Source organism: Mus musculus, chromosome X (genome assembly GCF_000001635.26).
Source record: "Mus musculus strain C57BL/6J chromosome X, GRCm38.p6 C57BL/6J".
Taxonomy (NCBI): domain Eukaryota; kingdom Metazoa; phylum Chordata; class Mammalia; order Rodentia; family Muridae; genus Mus; species Mus musculus.
This window is the reverse complement of record NC_000086.7, coordinates 83,726,035-83,738,079: the sequence shown is the minus strand read 5'-3', so window position 1 is coordinate 83,738,079 and position 12,045 is coordinate 83,726,035. Positions and strand designations below refer to the sequence as shown.

General features: G+C 35.8%; 1 protein-coding gene across 10 annotated transcripts in view; it reads right to left on the bottom strand.

Annotated features, from left to right (window-relative positions):
- Positions 1–12,045, bottom strand: part of Dmd (dystrophin, muscular dystrophy) — a 2,390,387-nt gene that overhangs the window by 1,466,971 nt on the left and 911,371 nt on the right. For all 10 annotated transcript variants that reach the window (XM_006527768.3, XM_017318379.2, XM_017318378.1 and 7 more), the window contains one exon: positions 8,584–8,759. In XM_006527768.3, the coding sequence (XP_006527831.1) occupies positions 8,584–8,759 (176 nt within the window). The remainder of the gene's footprint in view (positions 1–8,583; positions 8,760–12,045) is intronic.

The following is a 12,045-nucleotide window of genomic DNA, read 5'->3' as shown; positions in this document are numbered from 1 at the left end:
AGACTTACAAAATCTAAAGCACACAACTACAATTGAAATTCTCATTAGGAATCTAAATTACATAACTAGCAAGTGTTTGATTTATACAAGTCTGAGTATCAGGCCAGATGGTGAGCTAGTAGTATTACTTTGTAATTTGTAAGATCCAGTTACTTAAGAAAGACAGGACTATAAGCAATGAACTCCAAGAAATGAAAAATTTTTAGAAGAGAATAAAATGAAAAAAATTGAAGTATAAAAACTGATCTTAAAGGGATAAGAAAAACAAATTGATAAGAGGTAGTCAGAAAGTGGGGTGAGGCTGGAGAGGCAGATGAGGAGAGCACAGTGTCCCAGAAACTGAAAGCAAGAAAATTTCAGAAAGGGACTAATCATCACTGTCAAGCATGGCGCAAAGGTCAAGAAGGATAAGAACTGAAGAGTAACCTTTGAGGCAGGTACAAGGAGCTCTCTGGTGACTTTGTAGAGCAGTTTTAGAGCCTTATGTAGAAAATAAGCTGCTGAAAGAAAGAATTGGAAGGAAAGCATTGCAGTTTTTCTGATGAGAGATAGGCTATGCCCTCAATTCTGGCTCCTCTTATATTGGGATAAGTAAGACATGTTTATTTTTCCTTCGATTGTAAAACAAGCAAAACTCCATGCTACAGTTTAGGTCTGTGGCACTGTTTGCATGCACACTAATGTATATATTTATGCAGCTTTGGGAGACAATCCCATTATTTATTTCCTTTAAGAATCATTAACTAACACATAATAGTTCCACATAGTAGATATACTTTACTATTTTCATACCTGAATACATTTAATGTTTTTCACATAGGGAGATTTACATAGATATCAATCCCTTCAAACATTTGTCATTTCCTTGTAAGGAAAAATATTTTTCTAATTATTTAGAAACAATGAATATTGTTTGCTAGATATGCTGTTCTGTAAGAGAATATCAAACCTTTTCCCTACTGTTAAAAATGATCTTTTAGACATATGGCATACAGAAGTCCCTACATCCGCTTAAAAGTAAAAAATTGACTCCAGCCAAGAGAATCTTCACATGTAGTAGATGAAACAGTCATCTGAATAGACCATTCTAAAAATATGTAGTGCAGGTGTCCCAAGATGAAACAATGATATCACATAGTTTAGCCTAGAGTAAACTGTGTCCTTTATAGGAAAGAAAGTTACAAGTTAAGTTTTGATGGAATTACTGTTCCATCTAACAAACTAAGTTTCACACTATGGGCCTAGAATCAGTGCCCTATAAAATTGGTAAAAAAAAAAAAAAAAAAAAAAAGTGTTCAGTCAGAAAGTCTTCAAAGCTCCACAAATTATTTTGAAGTTGAATTGTGAGAACAATTTCTCATACAGGAAAGTCTCAAACTCCATGGTTTATCAGAATAACCTGGAGAGACTGAAAAAGATTTTAGAGTCTACTAGTAGAGAACTTCGGAGTTACCAGACTTGGAAAACCAACAACCTTGTATTAAAAACAAGTTGTAACATGAGGCTGCTTTATCATGCACTATTCTTTGAGTATTCCCACTCCCAAGTAACTTTTGGTATATATGCATCTAAAATGCCCATCATTCTATTTTTCACAACATGATTATAGGGTAATCTTTGTTTTATTTAGTAAAATAACTTTTGAGAACATTAAATGGGTAGCTATATTTCTGAATTTATGAAGCTGTATGAAAAGTTTCTATTCATCATTTAAAAATTACTTAATTACTTTTCTAACTAAAATTTGAGTTCCTACTAAGAGCATTTGTTACTAGATTAGAATAAAAGCATTACATTGAAGGCATAACACCGTAGTAGAAATTACGAGAGTCCGCAGTAGTCCTTATTTTACAACTCTAAGCAGGTCATTTAACCTTTCTAAACCCCAATTAACCTATAATCCTGGAGATATCTGGTCTCCTTAGACAAAAATAAGCAAGTAATTTTTGTTTTGCTAGATTACATCAAGGATCAAATGTGTCATACCAAGCCCAATATCCCAGGTATTTTAGGCTCAGTTCATCACCAATAACATTTTTTTAAAAAAGTTGTCCAAAGGAACACTAAATATTTAATTATGTTTATCACATAAGTTAATATGATTTAATGTATAATTTCCAGACTTATATTGGGAATCAAAGCTAAAATAATAATTTAGAAATACAAACATTATAAAACTGGAGAGTGATTATGTCTTCCTGTATATTTTTTTCAGGGGTGGGATGTACATCAACATTATCCAAGCAGCAGAAATATTAAAAGAAAGATAACAAACAATGAGGAAAAAAAGCATGAATGTTAAAAAATTATAGCGCTAAGTCTATAGTCTAGTCCAATTATACATTTTAGTATGCAAACATGGAAGAAGCAAATATATATAATCTGCCTGCTTATGACAACAAGGTTACCAGATGGATTTAGGTGTTCTGAGTGCCTCTAATATTGTTTTTGAACTGTAGGATGCTAAATTGCAAAAACTTCACATTTGAAAGATAATCTTCACTGAAATTAAATTTGTATTTCCCAGATGATTAAGTATGTTGAACATTTTTTCAAGTGCTTCTCAGCCATTCGGTATTCCTCAGTTGAGAATTCTTTGTGCCCCATTTTTTTTATTTTATTTTCCATTTTTTATTAGGTATTTAGCTCATTTACATTTCCAATGCTATACCAAAAGTCCCCTATATCCACCCACCCCCACTCCCCTGCCCACCCACTCCCCCTTTTTGGCCCTGGTGTTCCCCTGTACTGGGGCATATAAAGTTTGCAAGTCCAATGGGCCTCTCTTTCCAGTGATGGCCGACTAGGCCATCTTTTGATATATATGCAGCTAGAGTCAAGAGCTCCGGGGTACTGGTTAGTTCATAATGTTGTTCCACCTATAGGGTTGCAGATCCCTTTAGCTCCTTGGCTACTTTCTCTAGCTCCTCCATTGGGAGCCCTATGATCCATCCATTAGCTGACTGTGAGCATCCACTTCTGTGTTTGCTAGGCCCCGGCATAGTCTCACAAGAGACAGCTACATCTGGGTCCTTTCAATAAAATCTTGCTAGTGTATGCAATGGTGTCAGCGTTTGGATGCTGATTATGGGGTGGATCCCTGGATATGGCAGTCTCTACATGGTCCATCCTTTCATCTCAGCTCCAAACTTTGTCTCTGTAACTCCTTCCATGGGTGTTTTGTTCCCAAATCTAAGGAGGGGCATAGTGTCCACACTTCAGTCTTCATTCTTCTTGAGTTTCATGCGTTTAGCAAATTATATCTTATATCTTGGGTATCCTAGGTTTGGGGCTAATATCCACTTATCAGTGAGTACATATTGTGTGAGTTCCTTTGTGAATGTGTTACCTCACTCAGGATGATGCCCTCCAGGTCCATCCATTTGGCTAGGAATTTCATAAATTCATTCTTTTTAATAGCTGAGTAGTACTCCATTGTGTAGATGTACCACATTTTCTGTATCCATTCCTCTGTTGAGGGACATCTAGGTTCTTTCCAGCTTCTGGCTATTATAAATAAGGCTGCTATGAACATAGTGGAGCATGTGTCCTTCTTACCAGTTGGGGCATCTTCTGGTGCCCCATTTTTTAATGAGATTATTTGATTTTCTGGAGTCCAGTTTCTTGAGTTCTTTGCATATATTGGATATTAGTCCCCTATCAGATTTAGGATTGGTAAAAATCCTTTCCCAGTCTCTTGGTGGCCTTTTGTCTTATTGCCAGTGTCTTTTGCCTTACAGAAGCTTTACAATTTTATGAGGTCCCATTTGTCAATCTTACAGCACAAGCCATTGCTGTTCTGTTCAGGAATTTTTCCCCTGTGCCCATATCTTCCAAGCTTTTCTCCTCTATAAGTTTCAGTGTCTCTGGTCTTATGTGGAGTTCCTTGATCCACTTAGACTTGAGCTTTGTACAAGGAGAAAAGAATGGATCAATTCACCTTCTTCTACATGATAACAACCAGTTGTGCCAGCACCATTTGTTGAAAATGCTGTCTTTTTTCCCCACTGGATGCTCCTTTGTGAAAGATCAAGTGACCATAGGTATGTGGGTTCATTTCTGGGTCTTTATTCTATTCCATTGATCTACCTGTCTGTTGCTGTACCAGTACCATGCAGTTTTTATCACAATTGCTCTGTAGTACAGCTTGAGGTCAGGTATGGTGATTCCCCCATAGGTTCTTTTAATGTTGAGAATAGTTTTTGCTTTCCTAGGTTTTTTGTTATTCCAGATGAATTTTCAAATATCCCTGTCTAAATCTGTGAAGAGTTGAGTTAGAATTTTGATGGGGATTGCATTGAATCTGTAGATTGCTTTCAGCAAGATAGCCATTTTTACTATGTTGATCCTGCCAATCCATGAGCATGGGAGATCTTTCCATCTTCTGAGATCTTCTTTGATTTCTTTCTTCAGAGACTTGAAGTTCTTATCATAGAGATTTTTCACTTCCTTAGTTAGAGTCACGCCAAGGTATTTTATATTATTTGTGACTATTGAGAAGGGTGTTGTTTCCCTAATTTGTTTCTCAGCCTGTTTATCCTTTGTGTAGAGAAAGGCCACTGATTTGATTGAGTTTATTTTATATCCAGCTACTGCACTGAAGCTGTTTATCAGGTTTAGGAGTTCTCTGGTGGAATTTTGGGGTATATATATATTTACTATTATATCATCTGTAAATAGTGATATTTTGACTTCTTCCTTTCCATTTTATATTTCTTTGACCTCTTTTGTTGTCTAATTGCTCTGGCTAGGAGTTCAAGTACTATATTGAATAGGTAGCAAGAGAGTGGGCAGCCTTGTCTAGGAAAACAAGGGTATTATATAGTCATTATATTTAAGATATTTATTTATGAGATTGCTCTCCCCAAATTTTATATATATATGTGTGTGTGTGTGTGTGTGTGTGTGTGTATCAATAACTCAAGCACTTCTACCTCTAATTTACTACCACCATCATTCTCACAAAATCCATCAACTCCATGAACATTTAAAAAACAAAATCTTTATTGAAAATCTACTCCTTCATAGGCATCAAATTCAGTGCTTCTTAATCTTTACTATGCATGGTAATGTAAAAACTATTGAGTCAGATGAGTAGGTTTTAAGTAATTTTTCTGATGTCATAGGTTAGTATTTAAAAGAGGCAATTTTCAAACCTTGGTAAACTTGTTTCCAAGTTCTGCTACTCATCTGGTCATACAGGCCACACATTACATCTAAAATATGTGTACAATATAATTGGGAACAATAAAAATGGAAATTGAAGCACTAGCTGGATTCAGATGTAGAAATACCGCCACTTTAGCACCTGTATCTAAGGGAAGAGGTTACGTATAGAGCAACATGACTTGGGAGTTATTTCCCAAATCCCTGAGAGAGGACAAATGAGATGAGTCTCAAAGGCAAAAGATTTTGGCTTATGAGATACTCTCAGAGGATTAGGCTAAAATGAAAACTTGTGAAAATGACAGGGGATGAACTATACTTAATCATAGATGCTGAACAAGAACATTTTTAAAAGAAGGGCAATTAACAGAACATAGGTACAAATTCCACAGTGAAATGTAATTGTTTCAAATATGGGAGACAGGTACTGGCTAACATAAAGTTTTCAGTCATAATTCTATGAAACTCCTTTAATCACATTCCATACAATAAACATTTATTAATTACTGAATTTAATTGCTTCAAAATGCTTCTTCTTTTGCTCTTTGTTCAGTTTAAACTCATCATTGCAGAATCTACATAGTTTGTCTATATAATTATCCTGTTCAAAGCAAGACACCTGGAGAGTTCACGCTAGTGCTAAGCATAATTATTCTGGGACAAAAAGTATAATTAGACAGCTTTAAGTAAACCATGACATGATAGCACCTTAGTCTTTGACCTACTGAAGAGATATTTTGCTATGCAGTCCATGTTCAAATCTAAGCCCAGGCACTCTGTATCTATGTATAATACTAATAATGTCTATATCTATTGTAGAAAGTTATCATGAAAAAATAATGTTATTCAGTTAAAGAATAGAATATTGTTATAAGCATATAATAATATCCCCAAAAAGTGCTGGGTTTTATTGAAGTCATCTGTATATTTCCTTTTATTCTTTCAACCTAGTCATTTACAATAACCATGGGGAACATATGATCAAACAGAACTAGGTGACCAACTTCTCTTCCACTACATATTCTTTCTTTAAAGAAATAAACCAAAACATGAATTTCAAACCAAATACAATCTCAGTCCAAGAGGCAGAAAGAAATGCTTGAAGACAGAATAGAATGGATCAACTAACTTTGCTGCCATTTATGTAAGTCTCTTTCTGAAGGCATTACAATCATTGCAAAGCATATACCCAAAAGTGATGAGCCTAAGTTTCTTCTATAGATATTTAATGTGACATTAAGTATATTAGTGGAAATGTTATTAGAAAAATGAATGCAAATTAAGAAACTTACTGATTTATTTGTGCCATTATAATTTTTCCTCACCATTAGTGAATAGTGACATTTCTACTACTGTAGCAATGAAACTGTGAAATTTTTCCCTAAAATGGATGCACTATGTTATTCAAAGTTTGTGAACGACTTGACCAGACTAAAGGGCAGCAAACATTCATTTCTGTTATATCACATAGGTTTTGTGAGGGGCCATAGAATTATAGATACATTATTTTTAAAAAAAATTCTGCTTTTGTCATGTGAAAGAATCATCAGTGATAAGTTTGAATAAACAGGACTGTGTTTTAAATGAAGACCCTGAAATTTGAAATTTGTATAATTGGAAGTCATGAAGTATTACTCTGATTTTTTTAACCCCTCAAAATACAGTATCATGGCTCAGTGTGTAAAACCCTTGCTACAAAAGCATAGGGTTTAGAGTTCAAATTCATGTATCACACATAAAAAGTGGGTGTAGTAGTTTTCATTTGTAATACCAGTGCTCCTAATGTGAGACTCAAAGCAGGGACAGGAGAATCCCTGGAAGCTCACTTTTTAGTTGTCTATGGAATAGTGAACAATGGCAACAATAATGACAAAAACAAGAACCTGTCTCAAAAAGTGGAACTCAAGTACCCAAGGAGCTAAAGGGAACTGCAACCCTATATGTGGAACAACAATATGAACTAACCAGTACCCCGGAGCTCTTGTCTCTAGCTGCATATGTATCAAAAGATGGCCTAGTTGGCCATCACTCGAGAGGCCCTTTGGACTTGCAAACTTTATATGCCCCAGTACAGGGGAACGCCAGGGCCAAAAAGGGGGAGTGGATGGGTAGGGGATTGGGGGGATGGGTATGGGGGACTTTTGGGATAGCATTTGAAATGTAAACAAGGAAAATACCTAATAAAAAAATTAATAAAAAAAAAGTGGAACTCAAGTACTGACACTGACATTGTCCTCTCGCATCCATATATGCACTGTGGCATGCACATGTCAAAGCTACCAAAAAGAATATGTAAATATGTAAACATATCATCCATCCACACTCATATACACAACTCTCATACACATGAATGTTAATTAGTATATAATTACTAATTCTTAGTTCGTAATTCATAGAGAAAATAGCAATAGGCTAGCTGTCTTCTAGTATGTAGAATCCTGTAATAGACAGCTCAGCAAAACAGAAATGTTTGGAAGCCCAAGACATAGTTCATAAGTTTCAAATTAAAATTTATCATTAATAAATGAATAAAATGTTCGAATAATATATTAAAATAATTTTTGAGATGTTCTTTTTCTTTTGCTAAGAATATTTGACATACTATTTTTAGGTATGTATTCTTCTTGCACTTCTATACTCTTGTCTATGCAAATTCTAATGTCAAGTGTTCTATACATTCCTGAGCATATGCTACTTAGAAACACAAGACATATTGCAATGTGCTTTCTTATTCTTAAAAGTACAATAATGGTTCTGGGATGAAAATTATACCATTTTATGTTTTTCATGTCAGTTCTGCCTTTATGCATTTTGCCATGATTTTAATATGTCCACTGATTTACATAATACCTAACATATCCAATGTCTACTTAAGAATTTTCACAAAACGATCATTTAAAAATTCTAACACCTTCGAGATAAGACTTTATAAATATCAAAGAACAGGAAATCTGTTCTGTAATTACTTCTGATTTAGGATGTGCAGATTGAGACATTATGTTCTATAACGCAGCAGAATGGATCTCACCTATTAGAGGTGTACTTCTTCAGGAAATTGCACTTCCCATTACTAGAAGAAAGCCATTTAATGCAAAAGTAATGCCTGAACAAGCAGGCAGGTCTCTTTTAAGGAAAAACAAACCAAACCAAAATAAAACTGGACATTTCAGGATTAAAATGTGCCATGGCTGTTCATTACTTGTACTTTCTCTTTCAATTCAGAAAAGAGCATTTCCATTAAGCCTCCAGTTATTGGCATAATGATTTCTTGGGTAAATTTTAAAACATCCCATTATTTTTCTCACTATTTAATTGACATTACAAAGTACTCAAGCTTTGGGAAATGTGATTCAACTATAAACATGAATCTCATGGAAATGAGTTTTCCTGCTTAAAAATGAATCTTGATGCACTCACCTTTTCCTGAGTTCAGAATCCACAGTTATCTGCCTCTTCTTTTGAGGAGGTGGTGGTGGAAGTTCCTCTTGGGCATGTTTTACCATGATTTGTTCCCTTGTGGTCACCATAGTTACCGTTTCCATTACAGTTGTCTGTGTTAGGGATGGTTGAGTGGTGGTGACAGCCTGTGAAATCTGTGAGAAATATTGAAAGGGAGGTCAGACACTGCTTGTAAAGACTTCTTGGAGTAGTGAAGAAAAATAATGAGAAACTGTTCCTGCTTGTTGGTAGATTGACCTTCAGATCAAACCAACACCATATTAAATCTGAATCAAATTATTTCATCTGACTTAAATTCTGTTGACTAAAAGAGTGAAGCTAGGTAATCCGAAAATCAGATGGAAATGGTGACTCCGAGGTGAACTGGAAAAACTTCAGGAAGTAAAGAAAACAGAAGAAAAACAAAACAAACAAAAAGGATGCCACTCTATCATTGAGACATACTAAATAAAATGTTCACAACATCATTGAGACATACTAAATAAAATGTTCACAACATCAAGATAAATTTTACTAAAGCATCTGAGTAAAACTTCTAACATCTGAGACATTGTATATATGTGTTAATAGTTTTTCAATTATTTCAGATTTAAAAGGACACTTGAATGAAGAAAAATCTGTAAAAATTAATTACATTAAATACAGTTTAAAAATAAAATTTTGATTTAATAATAATTATTTTGATCAAGACACATTTAAAATGATAATCAGTTAAAGTTCAGAATAAAATGCCATTTAATAAAGTTGGCACCTTTCAAAATTTCAGTAGAAGGCCAATATGAAGTAAATATTAATCCATGAGTATCTATGAGTTTCATCTTATTCAAAGGTTTGGGTTAAATTACTCTCTGTATAAGCCACTGAATATGTTCAAATGCATGAGTTTATGAGTTTGGCCTTACAGACGTTTGTTTTAGAATTATATTCCCCTTCTGATCAGAAATATTTGGAGAGAGATAGTTCACAAATTTGGATTAATATGATATGTGATATACATCATGACACTTATCATTTCAACATGCAAGACAATATCAGACAGACAAGTAGTACAAAATGACATATTCATTCCCCTTAAGTTTTCCACTTATCTTCCTCACAGTGTTCATTTTATTATAGCCATAAGTTATCTTTGGAATATTAATGACAGCCCTTCATAACCAATTTATATGGAAGATTTATTTCCAACAAGATCAACAAAAGCCTGCAATACTTCTGCTTTTGGCTATTAACACAAGAACAAGTATTTTCCTGCAACCAAGAATTGTTAAATAGACTTTCCTGAACTTTCTGAAAAATATGAGAAGTGTACCACACCTCCCTGACTGAGTGTTGACTCATTCTTTCCATTGGAAGAAATTTAGGAAGAGTCATGATACAAATCAGAGTGTACATGGAGGGACCCATGGCTCCAGCTGCATATGTAGCAGAGGATTACCTTGTCTGGTATCAATGGGGGTAGAGCCCCTTGGTCCTGAGGAGGCTCAAAGCCTCAGCATAGGAGAATGGCAGGGCACTGAGGCAGGAGGGGGTGAGTAGGAGGGGACACCCTCACAGAGGCAGAGAAGGGGAGGGAAGGGGGTTTAACTGGAAAAGGGGATAACATTTGAAACATAAATAATTAAAACAACCAATAAATTTTTTAAAGACTTGTTTCATTTTTAATTAGGTATTTTCCTCATTTACATTTTCAATGCTATCCCAAAAGTCCCCCATACCCTCTCCCCCACTCCCCTACCCACCCACTCCCACTTTTTGGCCCTGGCGTCCCCTGTACTGGGACATATAAATTTTCATGTCCAATGGGCCTCTCTTTCCAGTGATGGCCAACTAGGCCATCTTTTGATACATATGCAGCTAGAGTCAAGAGCTCCTGGGTACTGGTTAGTTCATAATATTGTTCCACCTATAGGGTTGCAGATCCCTTTAGCTCCTTGGGTACTTTCTCTAGCTCCTCCATTGGGGGCCCTGTGAGCCATCCAATAGCTGACTGTGAGCATCCACTTCTGTGTTTGCTAGGCCCCGGCATAGTCTCACAAGAGACAGCCATATCAGGGTCCTTTCAGCAAAATCTTGCTAGTGTATGCAATGGTGTCAGCATTTGGAGGCTGATTATGGGATGAATCCCTGCATATGGCAGTCTCTAGATGGTCCATCCTTTTGTCTCAGCTCCAAACTTTGTCTCTGTAACTCCTTCCATGGGTGTTTTGTTCCCAATTCTAAGAAGGAGCAAAGTTTCCACACTTTGTTCTTCATTCTTCTTGAGTTTCATGTGTTTTGCAAATTGTAACTTATATCTTTTAAATTAGCCACAAAAGAATGAAATCTTACAACAAGCTACCATCTGAAAATATTGTTTCAATCATATGTATTTAAAATAATTGCTACTGGACAAACAATATCTTGATTCCTTCTATTTTATTAGCTGCTATGGAAATCAAGCAAGCATTCAACCACCATCACCACCACAACAACAACAACAAAAATCCAACAAACATCCAGAGATACTGAAGTTTTACATACACCAAGTGCAAGTTATCTTTTATCTTCTCTAAGCCCTTCAAAAATTCATTATTCAGAATCAATCACTGAGCTATGAGCAACTTTAATTACATATTCCAATGACAGGTTATATCAAGATTAAAGCAAAAGGCAACAGTTTTAAAATTGCTTAAAATTTAAACTCAAATATAATTGCACCTAGCACAAAAAGAACACTAAACGAACACTTTAAGTTTGCTTTTATTCTGAAAGAAAAATGTAATTTTATTTGGATTCCAAGAACCTTTTTATTGTAATATTTTTAATGAACATTGGAGAGAGGGAACATGTACAGCCTACCTCCAGCAGAAATCAGGGCATCAAATGAAGGATGTGGTTGCCACCCCACAGTCACAACTCTGACCCATAATTTTTCCTGTCTGAAAGAATTACAGGTATGGAAATAGTGAGGAGCCTGAGGAAAACAAGTTCCAGCATCAGGCTGAAAGTGGGATTCAGCTCAAAGGGAGGTCCCAAGGCCTGACACTATTACTGAGGCTATGGAGCACTCACAAAAAAGGACCTATCATGATTGCCCTCCAAAAGACCAACAAACAGCTGAAATAATCAGAGGCAAATATTTACACCAAATCAATGGACAGAATCTTCTGACCCCTGTGGTTGAATTAGGGAAAAGGTGGAATAAGCTGAGGAGGAGGGTGACCCTGTAGGAGAATGAAAAATGTCCATTCAACTAGAACCCCCCCCCCAAATCACCAACCAGGCTGCATATGTCAGCTGATATGAGCCCCCCCCAAATATATACAGCAGAGGACTGCTGGGTCTGGACTCGGTCAGAAGATGCACCTAACCCTGGACTGGAGGTCCCAGGGAGTGGGGAGGTCTGATGGGGTCCAGGATAGGAGGATATATCCTCTTAGA